At 44.2% G+C, this 25779-nt stretch overlaps 1 protein-coding gene across 1 annotated transcript; it reads right to left on the bottom strand.

Moving 5' to 3' along the window:
* Positions 1 to 1077: 1077 nt before the first annotated feature.
* LOC118769760 (elongation of very long chain fatty acids protein 6-like) lies at positions 1078 to 21090 on the bottom strand. The gene is made up of 4 exons (XM_036517062.1): positions 20883 to 21090; positions 6003 to 6134; positions 5402 to 5553; positions 1078 to 2488 (listed from the first exon to the last, which is right to left on the bottom strand). Exons 1-4 carry the CDS (start codon positions 20969 to 20971, stop codon positions 2055 to 2057), a joined length of 807 nt encoding a protein of 268 aa, XP_036372955.1. The 5' UTR covers positions 20972 to 21090; the 3' UTR covers positions 1078 to 2054.
* Between the last annotated feature and the right edge of the window lie 4689 nt (positions 21091 to 25779).

Genomic DNA, 25779 nt, shown 5'->3' with positions numbered 1-25779 from the left:
TGTGACCACACAAGTCACGTCAGAAACACCTTAAAGAACACAGCAGCCCCTGAACATGTAACCGACACAAAACTGTGCACACAGGCCTACGTTCACGTCATAACACCCTTTAACATATATTAAAGCATTTTCGCAAATCATTTCATAAGACACATTAAAGCATAGGAGCTGACACCCTTTCAGACAAAACAACCATTCGCTAAACAACCGACATTGACGTTACAGGTGATGGACTACAAGTGACACTGTCAAATATTGGTCTGGAGCTGCAGTGCTGGGTGCATAGCGTCCTCGTGGTTATTTGCAGTCTTCTTCCTTGAGGCTTGATCCACACCAGTGAGCGTGTTCTCAGCATGCTGGGTAGAGCACATTAACCATGGTTCAGCGGAGGATCATCAGGAATGTCCTCGCCAGCACACCTGTATGTAGTCTGACAGCAGCATTAGTGCCACGATTTAGCCCAGAGGTCCTTTAAAAGCTACTGTGGGCACACTCCTGTTAGCACAAAATGGTTACAACTTCTCATCTCAGCATTATCCAAGCTGCCAAAGATGTTGTGCTGCATTAGTATAGACCACCTTGGTACACACTGAACATAAACACGCAAACAGACCTCGTGAATGTTATCCCACTGAATGAAAAATAAAATAAAAAAGAGCATTTATCATCTGTCTGTGGAGATTCACAGTTTAACAGTGGCTTAGGGCCTTGTTCAAATTCTCCCTGTATAATTCATCCAAGAACAAAGAAATCAAATGTGAAGTGGTGTGGGGAGGTTAGATAAACCCCCACCTGCTCCTATAACATATGCTCATTCGTTATGTTATGGTATCCTACAGTCAATTTAATTCAATCATAGGTTTGACCAGGAGGTCATTGACATGTATTTGAAAACAAAAATAGGCATTTAACTTCAGAATCAGATATTTGTTTGAGTAGTGTCAAAAAGACCTTCTAGCACAATTTGCAGAAAATTATATGCAACCCATCCCCTTGAAAATAATGATTAAATATTGACGGTGAGTCAAAATGCATTAAGTTCATGTTTATTAAATATAAACAATTGTGGTATGTATTTCTCTTCGTTTTGACAATATGGACACTTTGGACATGGGGGAAGAATTACTTTTAGCAACTTTCACTTAATAGGCATCAAGACTGGCAAGGCAGATATTTGCTCACATTGTATCATGGATCAGAAAATTTAATATTGTCTCAATTTCAAATGTTTTTCCACAGGAACCTTACTTTTTAACTGTGCTCCTGTATCTGGTTATGAAAGATATTCAGAATCACAGTTCTTAAACCCAGGGTCTAAGAACAGAACACTATGATAGACAATACACACATTACAGACTTTTAATGCACAAATTATCCACCCACAGACCGTAAATACCATATTTGGTTAAGACAACATACAGCAACAGAGACAGAATAATGTTAACAATGAGACCAATACAAGACATGGACCCAGCTGGATGGCTCTGTTCACTCAGACCTGTCTGCTTTGTTTTTACTTTTGAGTGTTGAACTTAAGTGAAGGTTTTTGTTATATTGTAGACTTGTTACACATTAATTCTGGTTATGGTGGAACTTCTGATGAAAACAGCACTTGAAACAAGCAACAATAAAGAACTGCTATGTTTTTGTTGTGTTCAAAACCTGTTGTGATTAGAGTCAAGACACCAAACTGCCCAGCTTCACCACCAATACAGTGTTTCACACGTTCTTTATTTACCCTAAAGCTTGTCAGTCTGTTATTTTTATCAGCTTGAGGTGACAATTGGTGAATGGGGGGGAGGGGTAAATCAGCATAAAAATAACATGGTGGATGGAGACAAGCTTGCTGTTGACAAGGTAACGGCTCCTCAGCTGTAGCGCTCTCCGTAAAACAACCCTGCGCTTATACACGCATCCGTGCAGGCAGAGAACCCTGCCCAACATTTCCATCACTGCCCCCACCCCACCTCTGTCTGCCTCCCCCATTAGCTGGAGAGTGCAAGTCCATCCCATCTCCCCACCCCCCTACCCGCTGCCCCGCCTCCAAACCCCGCCTACAGGCCCTTTTTCTCCGCCTCCCGCCTGGTCTTGTGGACGTAGGCCTCCCGGAAGAACTGGCAGAAGAGCACGAAGTAGCTGAGGTACATGAGGGAGGACCAGACCACGTTCTGCACGTGCGACGGGCAATCGTGGCCCGGCTGCATCCAGGAGAACACCAGGCAGTTGACCAGGCAGCCTGCTGCCATCTGGGCGATCTGCGTGGCCGTGACGAACATAGCCACCTTGCGCGACACCCGGAAGCCGGCCGCCCGCAGGGCGTAGTAGGAGTACATGACCGCGTGGACCAGGTAGTTCATGGTCATGAACCAGCCGCCACCAGCCACCATGTCCTTGTAGGAGTACCAGGAGTAGAGCAGGACCGTGACGTGGTGGTACCAGTGCAGGAAGATCAGCTTTTGCTTGCGGAGAACGATGAACAGGGTGTCTCCTGTGAGTAAGACAGGAGTGGTGAGAGGAGTGGCCAGGATCCTCCTGAAAGCCCCTCCCACATCAGATCTGCAGCCACCAACCCCACCCCCCAGTCATGCTTTGTAGACCTGCTGGTGACCTGGCTTGGGATTAAAAAGATTCTAGTGAGCATTACCATTAGTTTTAGCAAACAAACAGGACACATGCCGCCACTAAATTCTTTTCACCTGCTCTATGTGCAGGTCAGCCTCCAAGTCTGATCTTCAAGCCCTTGCACAGTCTGTCCTGATTGACTGAGTGGAGTGAAGTCAGTTTATACTCTTCACCTACATGGTCCTTCATCAGGACTGCCAGTGCCTACAACTTCAATACACTGGCTACATTCAATTCATCATTTATGGCAACTTGGTGTGCAATGGTGGGTCTTATGTAACCACACGTGACATTTCAGGCTGTGCTCACAGTTCACCGCCTGAACAGCCTGGGGCAGGTTCAGATGGACAGGAGTGCCAGGGTGGATGGCGGGGTGAGGGGCGGGCCGCGCCTGCTGCGGTAGACCTACTGGAGAGGATCAGCCTCTCCCCCACGCAAACACATCAAAGGGAGTGTCTTGGGCCGGGCTGCTGGGAGTGAACCAGAGCTGGTCTGGGGCCACGGCGCTGCCCCAGCGGGGAGTTCGCGTCTGTCGGGGGGCCCGCGCAAACACAAAGGGCCAACGTGGGCGGAAAATGAAAGCTCACTCACCGAGGCTAGAGTTTGGTTATGGATTCAGAGCTGGGCCCAACCAGGCACATCAGAGAGAGGGAGGAAGAGAGAGCCAGGGATAGAGACAGAGAGATATGCATACGGAGAGAGGGAGAGAGGTGGACAGAGGGGGGGGGGGGGGGGGGGGGGGGGGGCAGAGGGAGAGCGCAACATGCATGGCAATAGCTAGAAAGAGAGACACAAATAAAGAGAGAGGAGCTTGATAAAGTGAAAGAGAGAAGGATGGAGAGAGGTTGACATAAAGAAAGAAAGGGAGACAGAAAGAAAGAAAGACAAGTTTGGGAGAGTGGGGGTGTGGTATGCAGGAAAAGAAATGTGTGTGCGTGTGTGCAGAGAGAAGGAGAAGAGAGAGAGGCAGGGAGAGAGAGAGAGAGAGAGAGAGAAAGAGCGATGGGAGAGTGGGAAGAGGAAGGGTCAGAGAGAAAGAGATGCGAGAGTAAAGAGAGAGACAAAAAGGTGAGAGACAGAGAGGGAGGAAGAGAAAGAGACAACCAACATTTATTTACTATGCTGCATTTTATCACCAGGGTTGTGACAAACTAATGCAGACAATTTCCAGAGGGAATCAAAAAACAGGACCAATTTGGAAAAAAACTTAAAATTCCTGGAAAATATTTCAAGACAAAAATAAATACAATAAATACTGCACACATATACAGTGAGGTACGTGCAAGTTATCAGAAATTCATGAGAGGATTGCTTAAAAAGAGCGAGTGAAAGAGCCAAAGGGGGGAAGAGAAAGAGTGAGATGGCGAGAAGGCAGTATGTTAGTTTCACATTACTTCCTCCTGGGTTTTGGGAAAAGAGAGGCTGCTGTGAGAGTGGTTGGCTGCAGGTGTTAGTGCAAACAGGCTCAATTTTCTCTCCCTCAGCCCAAAAACCATTACGCATCACCACAGTTCATGTGCTGTATGTGCTATTTGGGGCTTCAGACAGGAGGTGCTAAATCAATGGGCACACAGAGGACCAAAGGCGAAGGCATTTCATATGCATATCTACATGGAAATGAATTATGACTTCTGGAAGGTGAAAATCAATTGGTAAATAGGAACCTCAGGGTAAGTGTTTAGTTGGATGGAGCAAGTGCACACCAGCACAATGTCCCTCATGAGTTAAATTTCTGAATGCTCTATAGGTCTGGCTGAACACTGTCTCTAGGTTAATTTCCAGCAGGGTGGTTATTGGACTCTGTTATGCTGTGGCAGACTGGATCTCCTCCAACAGCAAGCATCTGCTGCCGACTCGGTGTTTCTACATCCATCCACAAGTGACAAGAAACAGAGGCACCAGATCACATGCAAAACAGAGAGAGGATCTCGCACGCCTACGCAGTGAATATTTAATCACGGAGCGCTCGCCAGTGTTACTGTCGGAAAACATGGCACTCACAGACACTTTTAAAGCCACTCAGCCACTTCTAAAATCACTATTCATTTATTTGCTTAGCAGACTGAATAATTTGGGGCAACTTACATTACATTACATTATTGGCATTTAGCAGATGCTCTTATCGAGAGCAACTTACATAGGATACCTTTTTTACATGTTATCAATTTATACAGCTGGATATTTACTGAGGCAATTGTGGGTATAAGTACAGTATCTTGCTCCAGCAGGGAATCACACCGACAACCTTTCGGTTACAAGTCTTGCTCCTTACCACTATGCTACACTGCCACCACATATCCATCCCTACATTAGATACATCCTCAATTCAAACAGCTGGACATTAAGCTTATAGGTTAAAGGTCACACACTTTACCCAAGGTGCAGCTGCAGGGTTACACTTGGAATTTGAACCCCTGACATGCTGATTACAAATCTAGGTCCACTACATAGCATTTTCACCATTTAGATCTCACCCAAGATGAGAAACTATAACACAAGTCTTGCATTTCTTCTTCAGTGAACAAGGTTCCCTGCTCAACAGCACTGTGAAATTGTGGTAAGGAGCAGGATTTGAACCCGAAAGGTTGCTGGTTTGATTCCCTGCCTGGGCACTGCTGTTGTACCCTTGGGCAAGGTACTTAACCTAGAATTGCCTCAGTAAATATCCAGCAGTCCAAATGGATAACATTGTAACACATCTAAGTTTCTCTGGATAAGGGCTTCTGATAAATAACAATAATATAATGCAATCCAACCACAGCTATAGAGATTCACTCACCCAGCTCAGGAGCCTTGCTGAGGACAAAGGCGTACGCCCAGAATTTACTGACGGGCCCATTGTAGAAACTCTGGTCGCACACAGACTGCTTCAGACCCTTGGTCATCAGGATGAACACCATGTACCCGCCGGTGCGCACGGCTCCAAAAATACTGTAAAGGAGGGAGAAGGGGAGGGGGTGGTTCAGAGAGGAGCAAAGCCTGGCTGGCCCTACCTCCTAACCTGCCGGGCTAATCTTTCTCTGCAGCACCTAGTGCGCTTCTCTGGAGGGCTAGCAGGCAGAATTTAGCATGTGTACCCATATGGAGTCTAATAAAAGAAACAACACCCAGTGTGCACTGAACCCCAGGAAAAGTGTTTTGTTGGTAGTACTGTGCAGGCACAGAACTGATGGCAACCAGAAGACCAATTGCTTTTAGACATGATTAGCATGTCCACACACCTTCCCTGGGTTTTATTTTCTCATGAAATCAACTGCAGGTCCATTAGTAACCTGTGCGTGTGTCTATGAGTATACCTACTTAAGAGCCTTTCTGGATATTCAAGTACACATTAAAAAAAAAACGTGTATCCACAGGTAATCAGGTGACTCTCCCCTTACCTGAACACAGCAAGGGACAGTGACCACAGCACCAGCGGCTTCCTCAGCTCGAACTTCTCCCGCTGCTTCATCAGCCTCCGCCCACCCAGGATACATGCACCATAGAGGGCGGAGAAAAGGAAGGACTTCTTCCTGCAGGGCAGACACAGCTGTCAATCCACTGGTCCCTGACCAATCACAGTCACATTTGCACCACTGGCTTCCAGGGAGAAGGAAGCACACAATCTCCCCATAATCTGGTGGTGGGAAGGTGAGACTTCATGAACTGAATAATGGCTGGAGCTATTGTACCACATGCTGTCAGTCACTGACGTGTAGAAACCATAGTTCTTCATGACAAAACACTGATTGGTTGAAGTCAGGGGGTAACTAAGGGCAAAAAATGGTTGCCCTTACTTTGGGGTTTATGAGACTTCACTCCCCAATCACTCTCAATATGAGCATCAGAGGGACTGGTTACATAACCCCTCACATGGGTGAGACTGTGACCCTGAGGTGACTCTGACTTAATGACTCTGGCCTGCAAACCTGGTGTACCCCCCCCCCCCCCCCCCCATATCTGTTCTCAGAGGCGGAGGGGGGTACATCACTGCTGTGCCATTGATGAAGGAACTTAACTTCCACTGGCATCTCCCTAGATATGGGTGACCACAAAAACAACCGAGTAGCAGGTCACTGGAGTGTACCCCACCTTGCAGCTGGGTTCTTGAATAAGTTGAGTCGAGGTCACGCAGTGACAATCACTGGGAAACACCCACAAAACATCTGGGCAGTGCCGACTAAGCAGTTCCATTCAGAGAAGGATCCCATCACTCACAGACACAGCCTGCACATGAGATGATGTGTCCTTGCTGATTGTGAGTCCTTAGTTTAGGGGATTCATCTCAGGAAGTTCAACTCTCAGCAGCATATTGCTGAAACTGCAGAGCTGGCTTCACTACAGTAGAGCAGCTGTGTGAATCACGGCACTGACAAAACACTCTGATAGCATAATAGCAAGGAGAGCAAAAGGAAGACCTGACACTGCCAGGTGGGTATGAGTATGGTGGGTATGGGTATGCATGGAATGCCTTTACAACCTTTACAACCTTTACAACCGCCTTTGTTGTTGTTGCACAGGTTATACCAGCACAATTCCCAAGGTGTACCATGACAGCACAAAAGAGCATTGACAAACTCAGAGAAGAGCCACAGATTACAACTCCATTTTGTGTGTGTTTTTGTTTGCATCCTTTAAGGTGGCTCTTATTATAGTGATTCTGAAACACCCTCTGATAACTTCAGATGCCATTAAGCTTGGACCATCATTCCTGACAATTTGGCACCAGTGAAATATACGGAGTCTGAACACTATATTGACAGACCCTGAGGCTTGAACCCTTGGCCTGCTGGGCAGGAGTTCAACGCCCCGCCCATGTCTCCGTGGAGCTCCCCGATACGCACTCTGAGACAGGTCTCTGTTCGTTTCCAGAGCACATCACCGGGTCGGTCCTGGGCCAGAACTGTCTCTATTCATTGTTTTTAATGACTGCTGGAATTTGGGTGGCGTGGGTTGGGAGGGGGGGGGGGGGGGGTGACTCTGCCTCTTGGCCAGGCTCGGCGGACAAAGAGAAAAGACAACACGTCTGAGCGGCCGAGAGAAGGGAGTGAGAGAGCGAGGGGGATGGGGGGATGGGGGGCACCCGCTCTGTCATTCTGATAACACTCCTTCAGCCAGCGAGCCAGTACAAATCCCTCTCCCTGAATGACCTACGCACTGCACCACAGGACATACTGGAATGCGCTAACTGAAGACATGGGGAAAAGACAGCTTACCATGGACACTACAAACAATAAAATTATTATCTAAAAATAAAGGTTTGCTTGAGTCACTCCTCTATAGCCTTGAACCCACAGAAAGATGTGAATCATCTGAATTGACTGTATGGGTAAGGGAAAAGCTCCCAACAAATTAAATACAATGGTAAGAACACTGACTGTCTCATAAATATGAACATGAAGACAGGACACTGTCATTTTGATTAACTTTAACATTCTCATTCTTCTTCCAGATGCCTACAAAAAATTAACTTGGACGTTCTTTTGTATCTTTGACATAGATAATGCAAAAATGCCCCATGTCCACATTTAAAATAGCTAACCATCTTAAATACGTTTGTTGTTTTTCATCAGTGCACATGAGACTAAATATCTTAGGGAGAATATTGATTACAGATGTATATTGTAATTACTGCCCTGTAGGAAGGACTGAAAGACCTTCATGCATTTTCAAGTCTTGCAAATTCAGAGCGATATAAAAGGGGACAGAAAAAGTGGTGGTGGGAGGGTCTGCCGAGGACAGGAGGGAGCGAAAGAACAGTTCGACTTGGAGAATCGCTCTGCACTCGGAAAAGCATGTTCAGAGCGGCATGCATACTTGGTAAAGAGAGGCATAGCACAACGTTGTTTTTCAGTCAAACTTTTCAGACATGTCACCGAAGTGGCAGAGAGAGAGAGAGAGAGAGAGAGAGAGAGAGAGAGAGAGAGAGAGAGGGAGAACTGCTGAGCCTTACTACAGCCAAAGGCCTCGAGGTAAAATCCCAGTAACTACGGTCACCGGGAAATCAACCACTCCCATGCACTCAGTAAGGGGTGGAATTCACCAACTAACTAATTTGGGAACAGAACTGCGTTAACTTCACCTGAGTCACAATCAGATGACAACACAAATGGGCTGCAAAAGCATTTGGCTCCAAGGCTGGTCAGTAATGGGCTCCACACTTCTTTTCACCAATTAGCCTTATTTCCAGCAGACAAAAACCTCATCCTCAGTTCTACACATGTTCAACGCCAAAGCGAAGCCAAGCCCTCAAAAAAACCTGCATCTCCATACAAAGATACAAAGAACCACACTATCTTCCTGTGGGTGATGGGGCGTTGACAAACAGACGAAGAAAGCAAGGTAAACAAACCCTCTGACGACACTCTCTCCTTAAATGAGAGGACAGAGGTGGACAGATTACCCCCTTTTACTCTTCTCTGCAAAATAAGCCCCAGTCAGGGCTCGAAGCGAGGTGCGAGAATGAGAAAAGTAGCTTCTTGTGACCTTTTGGCTTTGGGAACATTTCTCTTCTAAGTTTGTTGACAGGGGATGAAACGGCACTTGATGGAAAGAAACTGCCGCATTCCAACAGCGCTTTCTCTTTTTTTCTCTCTCTCTCTCTCAGGGATGAAGCCAATTACCTGGGCTGCCGAGTGCGGGGACGAGGCGAAGGGAGGATGAGAGCTCTGAATTTTACATCACTCACTTTTATGACGTGCAAGGAGCCTGCCAGCCCGCATATTTATGTAGTCTTCGAGAACAAAATCACCCTGGTCACTGGCAGTTGCCCTTTCCAAGAATCTGTGCTGGCTCAATTCAGGGCACCAGCCAGGTTCGCTCTGACAAATAGCTGCTTTTTACGATACTGAATTCTACGCTGTCCTTGGGAAAACTGTATCTCGGCCTCAGAATACGCCGCGAAAGCAGAAAATCTGTACAAAGTTCTGACTGCATTTACATACATATGAGACAATACACTTAAAGTCACTCCTCTGAACAACATTGCATTTTTTTATCCATGATACTGTAACTGAGGAAGTAACATTTTTAATTTGCATACTTTTGGTACAATAATTCATATTCTGCTCCTTAGTCATCAGCTGTTTCTTTTTTTTTTTGCTGTTGCAGTGTGATTCTTATACTTGCTTTATCACTTTATCACTATAGTCTATTTTGCATCTTAAACTTGTCTTTGTTGCCTTCTAAGACAAGAGTCCCACAGAAAAATGTATAATCTCTGTGGGGACTTCCTCATCAAGAAAGAGGATAAATCATTTAAAAATACCTCAGTCTGCCCCTCTCTTTTCTGTGTTCTCGCATAGTGAGCAAAAAGGCTAGCTGCAGAGCTGAGCTCGCAGACTAAATCCCGGACTTTCTGTACTTTGGGTCGGCCTGTGTTGATTGCAGCATTATTTTGTGCTGACGGCTTCTTCGGGGTGGTGGGGGGAGTGCTGTGCACTCTGAAAAAAGTCACAACTTGACAGGGCGGGCTGTCATTTGTCAGGCGATGAAAGCTTCACCTTGTGAAAAGTGACAAAATGAACAGGGAGAGGAGAGGGGAGAAGGGGATGAGAGGAGAGATACAAGAGGCACAAGATGGCGCTCAAGATGAAACGTGCTTATGTTATACTTTCCCAGAATTAACACCCACCAACATAACATCTGTCCAAATGGTTTGTTGTCAGTACAGGTTAAAATATTATCATCATGCATCTTCAGCTGGTTTGGTACAGGGGCCTACCAGCTATGTAGGGAGTTATTTGTTCTGGTCTTTGGACCTGGCATTATCTTAATAGAGATATCATTCTTGAATGGTACACGACTGTTTGGTTTTAAACCTGCTGGACCTTTATACATCAAGTATTCATCCCTGGTTTGTGTTGAAGTAACACTGGTGGTAACCAGGGGATTTGTCCTTTTCCTATGCTTAGGTCCTGCGTTGCAAACTGCACCTAAATCTGACATGCAAGTCCTTGCTGATCTGGGAGGGAGAAACAACCATTAACAATGCAGTAATGTAGTATAGTTGTAAGGAACAGGGCTTTTAACCCAAAGGTAGCCGGTTGAATTCCCCGGTTGGGCACTGCTGTTGTACCATTTAGCAAGGCACTTCACCTCAGCAAATATCCAGCTGTATAAATAAAAAACACATATGAAATGTAAGCTGGACAAGTACTTCTGGATAAGAGTATCTGCTAAGCAACTGTAATGAAAATGAACACTGAACAGTGGGACCAATCAGAGCGACAAGTTTAATATTTGGTTGTCTAGTTTTTCCACTCTAAAATATGAAGCCATCCACAAACCGCACACTGATGTGAACACAAGTAGTTTTGTACAGTATAAAAATATATTATTACATTGCTGTGCATTTTGTAAGTGGTTTTGTATTTCACAAAGAAAGCGTACTACTGAAAGCAGATCTGTGCACCTCAAACTATGCAGATCTGCTTTCATCGTTGGCTCTGAAGGTCTTTTGGGTTTTCATAGAAACCTTTTGAATTAGAGGACTGGGGGTGTCATTCAAACACACTGAAAGTAAGGGGATCTTGGATGGAGGCACACATGGAAAGCACATTCAAAGTCAAACTGTGCAACCATATGTATGCCAACTTTTACAGGTGAGTGTGAATACATTTTTCTGCCAGCTTGTAAAGTCTGGGGGCCTTGTCCAAAACACCTCTTACTTGGAAAGTAAAGTACAAAAATCATGGCTGCATTAGGGCTGTGTATTGGCAAGAATCTGGTGATGTGATTATGTATCATGATACAAGGGTTACGATTCAATATATTGCGCCATATTGCGATACTGTAAGCAAGGCGATATATTGCGATTTTTTAAATCTAATTTTTGGAAAACTGACATAATATAAAGAACACACCACCGTATGTATAAAATCTCATTAAAAAAATTTACTTTTTTATGCAATCAGAACAGTGGGATCTGAATTTGCATTTATCACAGTCCCTGTAACGACCAACATCATAGCACTATTTTTTGTGCAATCTGAGCAAAGGAATTAACATTTGCCTATATCAGTCAAAAAATAAAAAAAGTGCTTGCAGGATTCTTTAGGTAAACAAATTAAGTTGTCACGGCTCAGGCAACGACTCAAACGCAGGCCACCGGAGAGTCGAGTTACGGGCGGATTTATTGATATCGCAGGCAGGATCGTAACGACAAGCAAGCAGGGTCAAAACCAGAGAGCAGTCCGAGGGCAATCCAGGTTCAGGGGGATCAGGAGCAGGCAGGGTCAAAACACCGGGAAGACAAAACAATCAGGCGATCAGAGCAGAGCGGCAGGCAGGAATCAGGTCGGCAACAATCACGTCAAACACGGAAAAAATGCACAGAAGAGAAACGGTGAGGACGAAACAGGTGTACACACGCTCCTACGAACTAGCAACAAGACAGGGAGACACGGGTAGATATAGGGCAGGGCTAACTAGAGAATGGGAAGCAGGTGCACAGGTAATCAGGCGGCGGGAGATCGGGCGGGAAGCGGGGCAGAGCTAGAACACAAGGAAAACAAAAGCACATGGACAAAAAAAAACGAAAACACCACACCTAAGAGGGCGGAGTACTGACATAAGTAATTTTAGCCAGTGTAGTCCAGTCGAGGTACAGTTCGCTGAACTCATAAATAAGCAATCGTTATAGCTAAATAAATGAATAGCCTTCGTTATAGCTACGTTTTGTATGAGCATTATTACCGGACATTTTGACCGGCAAAATTTTACCAGGCAAAAACCAGTAATTAGCCTACTGGATAACGGAAACCCTGATATATATACACAAACTGTACATATTTTTAGATCCTGCTTTAAAGGGTCACAATATGCCAGTTTTCAATTTCTCAAGTAGTTACTAAAGGAAAATGCATAGTCCCTGTAACATCCCACATCTGTTCGCCGTGGGAGCCAGTCTAACTCTTTCGGATTCAGCCATCGGTGGTAACGTTGCGAGTCAGCTAGGTTTGCTAATGCTAACGTTAGCGGTGCGTCCTTACGCTACGTCCCCTCTCAGTTTACATTGTTACATTGGAGTGGAAGAGTTAAACGGCTGAAGACAGATTACAACACTGCTGTCTAGCAGTCGGTACAGTATCACAAAACCTAATATCGCGATACTCAAGTGTATCGATATTTTCTTACACCCCTTAGACTGTATAGGTCCTTAATTTGAGATTAGTTGTGGAATGTGAGGTCACTTTGATTAAACTGTCACCCTGACATTCTGACAACATTATTTTTGTCATTTGGCGACAGGCGGGTGTGTATGTGCGCATGTGTTTTTGTGTGTGTGAGAGTGTGAATTTAGCTGGATTAAAAAAGAGTCAGACAATGGCATTACATTACAGACAATGGCATTTTCCACCCTGTCCCTACTGTTGCCACAAAACTTCCTTTTCACTGCATGTGCAGGCTTGCTTTCATTTCTGTAATATCACTTAATGACAGCAGCTCATGGACCACTCCAGGACTGCCTCAAAAATCTGTTGATTTACCACAATTCAGGTATTGACACACGATATTAACATTATGGAATCAGCGATATGGAGGTTTAATTTGGGAGCAGTAAGGAGCTTTAATTTGGGAGCAGTTCACCACGTTCTCTGGGAACAGAAACACATGCAGCCACTGATAGAGGTGTACGGGTGTCATCAGTCTACAGTGCCTGGTCAGGGGTGAAAACAGGTGCTAAAGACAGAGAGCAGTTAAAATGAGATCATGCTAACATTACAGCTATGTTGTAGAGGGGCTATGTTGTTGCAAGAGATCTGTATTTCTTTAGTGTACACCGTGCTTAGCATAAAGAGGAGGGGCATACCTGGAGATGGCCTACAATAGGCTGTTTTTTTCTGAAACAGAGTGTCTTTGAAAATGTACAGTGGAAGTATACTTGTAAATAGGGGAAAACTGTTTAAAATAGACAATCCACAAAAGTCAAAAGGGCAGAAATTTACAAAGGCAGTAGTAAGCTCTGCCTTGCTCAGTCAAAGTGACAGAGGTTCTGCTTTTGCAGAATGATCGTCCTGGTTGACTTTGCCTTTTTTAATCGAACCAAAAGGGGATGGAGGTGGGTGGGGATCGGAACACTGCAACCCAGTCAGAGAAGCCGGTCTAATGCTAAAGCAGAGCAATAACCTGAAGAAACTTCAGAATCTGCCCCATGCAAGGTGTACTGTGGCAAGGGTGTCTCATTTTGAAGCACTGTTCAGCACACCCATCAGCAGCACAAGATGAAGCACAATATGCCATTGCTCCTCACCAGTCCATTGTCACATCAACTTACTGTAATAGAGGCTGAAGTCAAACTGATGGTAGTACTAGGCAGAAACCAGTACTAATCTTAATGCGGTATAGCTCTACAATTTTACAGACAGAAAGAAGGAAAAAAGATGAGTGGGGCAAGACAAAAAGACTGAAGGAAGAGAGTGGTTGTCCTAGCCACTGGCTTTCACCAGGAAATCCAGTTAACAAGTTCAGCTGCTGCCTTGGAAATGACACAGAGGTCAGCAGGACCTCAGAGCGCACTCAAAGCGAGCTCTGCGAACATGTAACAAAGCCATCAAGCCCCCCCCCGACTTGCCATTGGCCCCAGCACTACGAGGATGTGCCTGTGGCTATGGAAACGAGGTGAGAGGGAGATGTCAGCGCGAATCCGTTTCATGTGTCCATTTTTATTGCACGCTGCGGAGTAGCCAAATTGCTTAGCCAGTTGTGGCTAAATGGATTCGGTCGGAGACAGGAGACGATGAGTCACTGACTGTCGGCTGAAAGCACTGCAAATTAAGCCGAGGAGCGCCCAACAAACGGAGCGATCACTTGTCTGCTTCTGACGATATGCAGGCATGGAGCTCCTCCTCCCTCGGGTAGCCGGTCGTCAGCTGGCCTGTTTAGTTTAATGCACTTTGGGAAACTTCAAGAGGCCACCTGCTGGTGTCTTGGTGTCCACGGCCTGTGATTAAGACTCATGGCACTGCTTAAGAGCACTGTTCACTGGGAACGGGGTCAGACGATGAGAGGTCAGGTTAGGAGGTGGGTGGGGGACAAAGACATTAGAAAAAAGCAGCAGGAAGTCTGCGAGAAATGGTTCAGTGTCCCCAGGGAACCAGGTGATTTTCCCTGCATCAGCTGCAGAGAGATCCACACAAAGCCTTGCACTGTTCACAGGAAATCCACAACCCACCACACACAATCTGGCAACTGACTCAGAAAAGGCACATTGAACGCATAATTGTGAACGGGCACAATGATGACACCCGCGACCTCTATGTGACCTCTGTTTGTGCCCTGTCCTTACAAATTCAGCAAGGCTGTTTTCTGGTGTGGTTTGATAACTGCAGATGGATATTTTGGATGGAAAAAAGAACAAGACAGAGGCAAATCAAGGGGAAGAAGACCATTAAGTAAATATGGCCATTTGGATTTAAAACCACCCTGGAGGCTAGCAGTTGAAGCACTGCACCTGGATGTCTGCTCCTGATGAATTACTTCCGACAACAGCCTGACTGCTTTTGGTTGTTGTTGTTGTTGTAGTGCTCTCTGTCTGACTCACCAGATGTGACATAAAGCAATGAAGACATTCTGGAGAGCGTGCTCAGGATCAGAGAACATGGAGCGACGAGCGATGTTCCATTTTTCGTCGGCTGCCCCTCTACAACCCCCTTGTGCGTTTGTTTGCTTGGCAGACGCTGTCATCCCAAGAGAGATTTGCAGAGCAGTTTATACCCAAAACTTCTGAGCGTTCCACGTTCAGTCAATCACCACGTTGCAGAGCGATTTACCCTTGCATGCCTGCCTATCCCCGCTAACTCAGCTGAATTTACCAGGTCATCAGGTGGCATTCTCCAGCATTTCCTCCTCCGGGGCTGAAATAACTGCACCCGAATCCTGCATGCGCACTCATTCTTGCCCCCTAAAGCTTGCTTACACCACCTCCTGAACTCCCAATCATTCTTACCTCCTAAAGCTTGCTTGCATCACCTCCTAAAGCTTGCTGGCCTGAAGCTGTGCCCAGGAAGAGTAATGGCTAAAGACAGGCCATGTGTTGCCAGAGGGGGTGGCCTTTCCCCCCAGCTGCTCTGCTCTGACAAACAAACCCGTGAATATTTCAATGATACTCAGAGATGTGCCCAAGGACAACCACGCGCACCCACTGGAGCAAAATGAAGCCCTACCATCTGGTGTTATTTAGCGTTAATGACTTTGTAACTGAATGTTAAATGGGCCACTGAACCTCTTGCTGAGCAGGTAATTAATACTAATCTTGATAAAGGGGAGATGTACCTTAACATGCCCAGTTGTGTAATATCGAGTCTGTGCAAAATGACACCTCAATTTCTGCCTTCTCGCTCTCAAAAACCACCAGAGGGACTGTAGTCAACCCATTCACCACTCAGGCAAGTGAAGCTTAGCTGGTCACCCCCACAAGTATTCATTCTACTGAGTGCTACTGAAGTCACTGCAATGCTCCATGCTATACATCACAGACCCCCAAGTGGCATCCATGCCTTAACGGTACAAAGAGTTCTCTGGAGCTGTGCCAAATAGTCTTACAATACAAACATCACTCAGTTCCAAGGCCCTGAAACATCTGGCCAATCAGCAAGAGTGATCCACGCAGGTAGCATCCTTTATGATGCAGCAAAGCAGCAAGCACCCAAGTCCAAGACACCCTGTCATGTTGCAATGAGGTAAGAAGGGCTTCTTTCTGCTCGAGGCACCTTGAAACCCAGCATCGTGAAAGTGCTATGATCTATTAACGAATTATCAGGTCGCATCTGACACGTTATAATGTTATGTGATGTATCATTTGATACAGACAACAGCTCGCTTTTTTCCAAAAGGAGAGGACAAGGGGAGCAGTGAGGTACAATAGTAAGGATCGAGGCTCATAACCCAAAGCTTGCAGGTTTGAGTCCAAAGTCGGCCTTTGCTTAGGCGAGATGCTTGACCCGAACTGCCTTACTGAAGACCCAGCTGTACACATGAATGGAATGTAAAAATTGCGAACTACGCAAGTCACTCTGCATGTGAGCGTCTGCTACGCGAATGTAATGTAATGTAATGAAACATGACGAGATGCCCTTGCTCAGAGCTGCTGCGAGTCACTTTCCGGCAGCACTCTGCGGCTACCGTCCCGCAGAGGTTGGGCGCACAGCGCAGAGTCAGACAGCGAGACCAGGAGGTGACAAACGACTTCAAACCTGGAGGTGACTTTCCACAGAAGAAATGCGTTCTCTCTGGGGGGGGGGGGGTGCTCTACCATTAGATTCTACTGCTCCCTTTTAGCAGGCACCAGATTTAACATTTACACCCAGAATGCAGAGGGGCTGGACTATCCCTACAAACAAGTACTGACCTTCAATTAAACAACAAAGACTTACAGTGTGGTGAAAGAGTAATCACCTAACCTTAAGAAAGAACTTCAGACTGAACATACCATATTTACCTGTAATGTTGTAATCTGTTATATTACCATCTTGATGAGCTCTTTAATATGCTCTTTAATTGAAAACAAGCAATATACCTGAAATGGTTATGCAACAAAAAGACTATTACTGCACACTTCCTACTGTTATCACATTCCTGAGAAAAAAGATACAGACACACACAAACAAAGGTTCTCACATATGCACACAGATTTATCTCACACAAACATACACAGAAATCTCTGTCACATGAACACTACCGCAATTCTCTCACCCTCTATCACAAACACAGACAGTACCTACACACAATTGTCTGACAGACACACACGCGCACACGCACACACACACACACACTGAGACACCCTCAGGAGAAGATGAAGCTGGTTTCCCAGTCTTGCTGCTCCAACACAGAGCCAGGCCCCGGGTGGCACAGTGGTGTCAGAATGTGTAATGACTCAGAACATCGGTGGAACGCTCACAGACACGCTCCTCCCTGGACCAAGCACCACCTCTCACTCAGTGCAGTGGGCCAGAAAGCACACAGTGCACACTAAACACTCTGCTTACAGGAGAAAGTACACACTCCATGTTACACACACTTCTTACAGCAGAGAGCACACACTAAGTGTTACACATACTGCTATCAGCAGAGAACACACACTCTATGTTACACACACTGCTTACAGCAGAAAACACGTTACAAGCACACACTCTGCATTACACAACCAAAAGTGTGTCCTCAACATGGTAATGCGACATTCTAACCATACCATAACTACATATCGATGCTTATATCTACTTATATAAACTTATGCTCTATGAATTGTTTTGATGCAAAGAGACATTTGTGTTTATATTGAGTTAATGCTAAGAGATGAGTTTGTTCATACTGAGTTGTAATGCTAGGAGCTGTGCGTGTCCATAAGAAGCCCTAGACCTTGAGGAGAGTGTGTTCATAATGCGTCTTAATGCTTGGTGACATTGTGTTCATAATGTGTCATAATGCCAGGAAAGAGTGTGTTCATACTGAGTCCTAATGCTTGGTGAGAGTGTGTTTATAATGCTGAGTGGATGCTGCAGTGCAGTGTCTGAGCCACTTCCTCTTTACATTAGCTCCCATTTAAGATTGCATTAGGTACTTGATCTTAGCCAAACACAGACAGTCCATTGCGAGCACTGTCTGCCTGGCGAAACAAAACATCCAGTCAATTTGGCTTCGTGACAAGAACAGCTAACTGCATTATCCTGATATTTTTGGTGGCCAGCCTTACGCCATGACTCCGCCGTGACAAAAGACCAGCGGAGGCCTTAGCTATTCTGCAGACGCTTGCTGACTGCCTGGATGCAGCTGGTCAAAGCAGCCCACTGGGGGACAGGGTGTGTAGAACCTACATGCTCAGTATGGGGACAGTAGAAATTTGTTTTACAGCAAAGTTCCAAACAGCTCTGAACTCATAGCTTGGTATGTCATGTAAACAAACAGAGCCACAGATGAAAACTAAATTAGCATTTGCACATCCTTCACCTGACTCCCCACATAATGGTGTGGTCTCCTTAGATTACATTTCATTACACTATTTTCATTTAAGCAGACTTTGTGATCCAGAGCTACCTACATAGGTAATAATTCTATCCATTCATACCGTTGGACATTTGCCAAGACTATTGTGGGATAAAGACCGTACCCAAGACAACGACAGTGGTGCCCCAGCAGGGAATCAAACGTGCAACCTTTCAGTGATACGCCCTGCTCCTCACCACTATGCCACATTACAAACATTCGCTCGCCGCATGGCAAAACAGCTAACTGACGAGTGAGGGCGGGGTACAGCAGTACTCAGCTAGCTAAAGAGCAAGCCACTGTTTGTAAATAAACATTCTTCTCCACTTTTTGGAGCTGCTTAATTTGTACCCCGTCTCCCCAGCAGCAACGGTGCTATGGAGGCACGCCTCGGGCGGCAGGACGAAAGTGCGGAGTCAGCGACGCGACCGTGTTTGAAAGTGCCTTGACATAACACAGAAGAGCCGTTTGTGCTGGTGCCGCGGTCAGGGCTGTGAGAGAGTTGCGCTCGTTTTAAAGCAATCGTGGCAAAGGTCTGGAGAGGTTAGGGCGCTGTGGGTGCCATTCTGGTCATCTATCTGTGCGTTTGCACTACCCCTATTGATTTTGCGAGTAATAATGCAGATATCATAAAGTGACTGTTCTGCATAGAAGGCTCGCCTCATTAATGGGAGGCTGGGTAGTTTTTTACACACTTTTATTCCACACAATTATAATTAATTAAAAATATGATTTTTGTTGTATATTATTTCACTACTCTCTCAAATGTTTGTTCGTATGGACATATTTGCTTTTCAGAAAAGCAGTTGTGGCTGACAATTACGATCACTGTTTTAATGATAGATGCATTTAACAAGGCATGTAACAGCATTACACTTGTGTATATTGTAATTGGTTATTACCAAGCTCTCTGACTAAAAAACAGCATCTGGATAAGAAACGCACATGGATAAGCATCTGAGATACATTTATATCCTTTCTGATCACCTAACATGCATGGCGCATGTTTCTTATGAATGTTTAGAAGCAGGAGTGTCCACATTCTGTTACAGTGTCATGTGACACATACGGAATTGCAATCCTTCTGGCAGAACCAACTGGAATGTATTGTACTGTAAATACCAAAACACGCAACTTGCGTAAACTAACTCTGAAAGGTGTCATACCGGATGGTACCGCCTTTATGTACCACATGTAGATTTTTTTGTTAGAATGCGGATATGGACTTTGGGGGCGACATGGTAGTGTGTAAAAAAATGAATTAACATCTAGACCAAAAGATGTTTCAAAAGGATCTCTGCCTGCACTGCCCGCCACATTGACTTAGACACACGTGCTTCAACGCTCATTATCAGTTGTGCTTCACTGCCTTGCACTTCCAAACATGTGGGCAAAAAAGTGCGCTCAAGTGCGCAGCGGCAAAATAAAAATATTTTTTAAAAATCTGTTATAAATTACCTCAGGATCAATGGATTTACTGTAATGCCACACTGATATAAAATATGAATCCGTGTGTTCCGCGTTGGTAGAAGCATTCTGGTGTCGCAGTTTGTTTCTCCTCATGAGTACCTGGTAAGTAATTTATACTTGATTGAGGGTTAATAATAAATAGGAAGCGCTTTCACTACATCCATCCGCCAGTGATGAATCATGCATCTGAAAATTTCTTCAAGAGGTCTGGGCAGCCGCAAAGCACATGTGTAGCTAACGAGGCGTCTCCTTTTCGTTTTGAGACGCAAATAAACGCGTTATGTGGTGGGCGCTCTTCCTTCCTTGTCAGTCAATGAGACGTGCTTCATTCAGTCTTTTCCATACAGCCGGAGCACTACATGGATGGGCAGTGATTCCAGCCTCCTCAGGGAGACATACCTTAATGTAGCTAAAATATTACATTCGGTGCCGGTAATCGGATTATCTGTAATACTAACGCATGAATTGCACATGCACGGCCCCAATCTAACGCTAAAACTACCCGAATCACCTAAAGTCACACAAACCAACTATGCGAGGACGCGCGAACACACATAACATTGCGAAAATACTCAAATATGAAATAGTGTATCGCATATTTAAGATACTTCACCATATATTAATTGCATTTCATATACACTGACATTTACAATGTATATAGTCTACATATTAGTTGACACCATATTCTAAAGCTGCATAAGATCACGGCCTTTTTTCATCTTAATAACAGACATCGACTATTTATATATTACTAAACGTTACACATTACCACGCCCGCCCGATCTGTCCTGCGCTAATCATTTCAACGATTAGCTAAGGTAGCTACATACCAGTTTTCTTGCATCCATTGAATAGCTTCGTTTTCGTTGAACTGTCTTTCAAATTCGTATTCTTGCAGAGTCAGGACTGACATGTCCATTAAATGTCTTACGTCACAGACACAGAGACAGCAAATATTATTGTACGGTATATGCTAAATTGGGTATGTCTCTATTTATCTCAGCTGTGCCACTGATCTCGCATCGCTCTCCCTCCACCAGCAACTCATCCACTTGCTCGCGAATGTTAGCGAGTATAAGCCTCCTACTTCCAGCCGGCATACGCCCTCACCGTCAAGGAGGCGGACTCCAGGTCCTAAAGCCTTTTAGCTCTGTAGCATCCTTATAACGCTTTGCCAGCACAGCCTAAAACCGTACGGAGGGATTCAGTGTTTTCCAATCCGCGATGCTGCCTTACCGGCCTTAAAGACGATTTTGGCTCCAAACGGATTTAATTCTGTAGGCTTTATTGATCTTAAATACTAAATTGGATGTGACAACAGTTGTCAGTTATGTACTATATACTCACTGTGGAAAAATGCATTGCCGCCCCAGTGGTGATTGTGCCATGAAGTACATACATTTAAAAGTTACATTTGCTGTTTTAACACGCAACTCAGACTAATTTAGGACAGCTCTTGGTTGATTACGTTTAATTCATTGTTTTTGTCGACCAACAGAAATTAATTTAGAATTAACTGCAAGAATGAATCAATTGAACAGTTCACAATAAATTACCTTGAATGCAGTCAGATCACCAGTAAAGCGCCAGCTCAGTCAGACCCTGACTAATTGAGTCTAGTTGCAGCTTAATGCAGGAAAGGGGGTGATCAAGCAGAACTAGGGCTGTAAAGTACTAATCTCACCAGGCCTCTCACTGATAGGATCCAAAAGAAACCATCTGGGCCTGTGTGAGGTGTAAACTAACACAGAAAGCTGTGAAATAATAAAACATAAATGTGATGTTCTTTCTCTGTCAAATATTTTTAGCATAAATGCTGTTATTAATAATGTTTGTATGTGCACCTGTCATCCTCAGTAGTCTTAAGTGTCAGGTAGCAGCCACTGACCTATGCCTGTGTGTCAATGACAATTTTACATATGTGAATTTACTAGTCTGATGTGTTCGATGGAAGAAAATGTTTGCCCCCTCTCTCCCTCTCCCTCTCCCTCTCCCTCTCCCTCTCTCTCTCTCTCTCTCTCTCTCTCTCTCTCTCTCTCTCTCTCTCTCTCTCTCTCTCTCTCTCTCTCTCTCTCTCTCTCTCTCTCCACTATGAATGAATGAAGTATTGTACAAAAGAATGAATTTAACCGCTAGGATCCAGCCCTTATGTTGGTAAGACTACATCTCTATCCTGGCCATGGTTCAGACATGCTGCATTATCAGAGATCTAATTTTACCATCAACATATACACATGGCAAAAAACTCTCCTGGACAGTTAATATAATATCAGTATGTGGATTAGAATATGAATTAAATAATATTGATTGCAATATACACCTTCCACCATATTTATTCCTCATATCCTTTTTAAATATGAACAAAAATCATGACACAGCAGAAAAAATGGATGTGTCAGATTTTTTTCTGCCTAAAGAAATTGCACAGAAAAAACTCAACACAGTATATATTTCTTTCTGTTTTTTTGTCACTTTTTTGCTGTATTTAGTCAGAGAAATGAATAAATATGAAGGCACTGTATACATTATGAAGGACTGATGATACACATAACTGTATTCTGTTTTAATATGTTTGTATATTATGGGTCTTCCATCTTAGACAATTCCTTAGTATTATCCCATAGCATAGCATAGCATAAAGAAAGAAAGATGTGTCCAAATGTTTGACTGGTATTGATGTTTGACTGGTATTGTATATTCAACAAAACCAGACATTTATGTATAGCACATTTAGCATTGTTATCTGTGAATTCATGATTTACATTTTACATTTATTCATTTAGCAGACGCTTTTATCTAAAGCGACTTACATAGGTTACAGTTCTTTACAATGTTATCCATTTATACAGCTGGATATTTACTGAGGCAATTGTGGGTTAAGTACCTTGCCCAAGGGTACAGCAATTGTGGGTTAAGTACCTTGCCCAAGGGTACAGCAGCAGTGTCCCAGCGGGGATTGAACCGGCAACCTTTCGGTTACGAGTCCTGCTCCTTAACCACTATGCTACACTGCCGCCCTATTTTTAGGCACTAAAACTAGGGCCACTGAGAAGTAGAGAGAAACATGTACAGTACCAATCAAAAGTTTGGATAGACCTTTGCTTCTTTATTTTTACTATTTTCCTCAGTTTAGAATAATCATAAGGATATCAAAACTATGAATTAACACAAGTAGAATAACCAAAAAAGTGCTAAACAAATAAACTAAACAAAACTATCTCATATTTTAGATTCTTCCAAATAACATTTTCTAATTAAAATGCTTTTGGAAAAAAAATCATACATAGGCATCAATTTCACTGTTTATATTTGTCTAAGAAACAAATTTCAAGCATTTAAGCATAAGCCTTTACATCAAAATGTTTTTGAATGCATGTTTCCCATTATCTTAATCAGGTGTGTCCAAACCTTTGACTGGTACTGTAGGTTGGAGTTTAATATGAAACCTGAGAATAGCTAATGGAAAATCTCTGTAAAAATAGCCAGGTACAACAAAAGACATGGCCCAGAAAATAACAAGGCAAAGGCAATGGAGGAAGATGTGAAAAAGATGTTGTTGTCAAAAATATCATATTCACGTACTTTCAGGCTGGTTAGTGCTCTCAATATGAATAAAAAAATCAAAAGAGAAAAAACTATACATGATGTATAGTTTCCTAGCTGTGTTATCTCATTCCATATGAAGACCAACACAGTAATACATAGTCATGTGACTACTTGTTGTGTTGCACATTGAGATATCTTTCATTGAGGGAACCTTAACCAGCAGCATGCTGCAAGTGTAACTGCAATGAGGCTGGTTGGCCTGTAGGTGGATGTAGTGAATTTTAAGACTTTAGAGCCTCTCCTGGCTTTCTGTTAACCACATTCTGTTAACCCCCAGTGAGGGGTGGCCCACAGTGTGTGCAGGTTTTTGCCATTAACTTAAGGTGTTTGGATTTGCAATGAGAAGATGAATGCAAAATAAAAGTAGAAACTATCATCTTGTATTTAATGGTCTTGACATGCACATACATACACATTTTCATCTGGCAGATTGCATTTGGAGCAAGAAGGCATACACCAGCATGAAAACCATAGAACTGACTATGGCAGAAAAAACAGCTAATCTGTAAGAAAAGAGAACAAAAAAGTCATTAAGAACCATAGCACAGACAATGGCTATATCAGGTACAGTAGTTTGGAAAGTTATTAAAAAAACTGGTGGACTTCAAAATAAACACAGAGCAGGTTGCTCATGGAAAACAACTGCAGCTGATGACAGAAAAATCCTAACAGCTGTGAAGAAAAACCCTAAAACAACGGTCAATGACATCACTGCCAGTCTACACAGTGCAGGTGTGAAAGTATCACAATCCACTGTTCACAGAAACTTCAACAGCAGAATTATAGAGGGTATACTGCAAGATACAAACCTCTTATCAGCAGCAAGAATTGAAAGGCTAGATTAGAAGTTGCCAAAAAATACAGAGGCAAGCCAGAAGAGTTTGGGAGCAAAGTTTTATGAACAGATGAGACCAAAATAAACTTTCACCAAAGTGATGGAAAGCCAAAAGTGTGGAGAAAGATAGGAACTGCCCATGATCCAAACCATTCCACCTCATCTGTGAAACATGGAGGAGGTAATGTCATGGCCTGGGCACATATGGTTGCTTCTGGAACTTGTCTTTATTGATGCAACAGATAATGGCAGCAGCAGGATGAATTCAGAAGTGTACAGAAGGATTTTGTCTGGCTATGTACAAAGAAAATTCCTCCAATCTCACTGGCCGGTGCTTCATCCTGCCACAAAACAATTGTCAGGGCTCCCGCCCCCTAGCTGTTGTGTTTTTGTTTTTCCCTGTCCATGTGCTTTTGTTTTCCTTGTGTTCTAGCCCTGCCCCGCTCCCCTCCTGGTCTCCACCCGCCTGATTGCCTGCACACCTGCTTCCCATCCTCTCGTCAGCCCTGCCCTATATCTTCCCTGCATGTCCCTGTCCTGTTGCTAGTTCGTAGCAGTGTGTATTTCGCCTGTTTCGTCCCCGTCATTTCTCATCTGTGTGCTGTTTCTCGTTTTTCGACCTGCCTGTTATCGACCTGATTCCTGCCTGTCGCTTTGCCCCGATCGCCCGATATTTCTGCTTGCCCGGTGTTTCACCCTGCCTGCTTCAGCTTCCTGAACCTGGATTTGCCCACGGACTGCTTTTCTGGTTTTGACCCTGCTTGTTTTCCGATTGCAATCTTGCCTGCGGATTTAATAAATTTGCCGGGAACCCGATGCTCCTGTGGTCTGCGACTGAGTCCTTGTCTGAGCCGTGACAACAATGACTTCAACCACACTGCCCACGCAACCAAAGCTTTAATCAATGACAAGTTCATTGTGGAAAGTTTTAGTCTGGCAAAGTCAGTCACCAGATCTAAATCCAATTCAGCATACATTTTATTGCTGAAGAGAAGACTGAAGACAAAGAGCCCCTGTAACAAACATGAACTGAAAACAGTTGCAGTGAAGGCCTGGAAAAGCATTTCCAAAGAAGATACCACACGTTTGGTATGTCAATGGGTTGTAGACTTGATGCAACCATTGCCTCAAAGGGCTATGCAACCATATATTACCATACATATTATATATATCACCTTATGACTTCGTTTTGTTTTGAAAGTCATCTGTTAACTAACTTTTGCACATCTGAAAAAGGGGAATCATCATTAAAATGGCTCTTTCTATAAAATGATAAAAGTGTATGT

This window comes from Megalops cyprinoides, chromosome 22, assembly GCF_013368585.1.
Source record: "Megalops cyprinoides isolate fMegCyp1 chromosome 22, fMegCyp1.pri, whole genome shotgun sequence".
NCBI lineage: Eukaryota > Metazoa > Chordata > Actinopteri > Elopiformes > Megalopidae > Megalops > Megalops cyprinoides.
The sequence above is the reverse complement of the archived record's forward strand: the minus strand, read 5'-3'. Positions and strand labels throughout refer to the sequence as shown.

What these genes read in the sequence shown, in the direction of transcription:
- LOC118769760 (XM_036517062.1), bottom strand. Translation starts at nt 20,971, where the DNA reads ATGGACATGTCAGTCCTGACTCTGCAAGAATACGAATTTGAAAGACAG. An exon ending in CAATGGATGCAAGAAAACTG is followed by an intron (nt 6,135 to 20,882) that starts GTATGTAGCTAC and finishes TCTGCCCTGCAG; the next exon opens with GAAGAAGTCCTTCCTTTTCT. An exon ending in CTGTCCCTTGCTGTGTTCAG is followed by an intron (nt 5,554 to 6,002) that starts GTAAGGGGAGAG and finishes CCTCCTTTACAG; the next exon opens with TATTTTTGGAGCCGTGCGCA.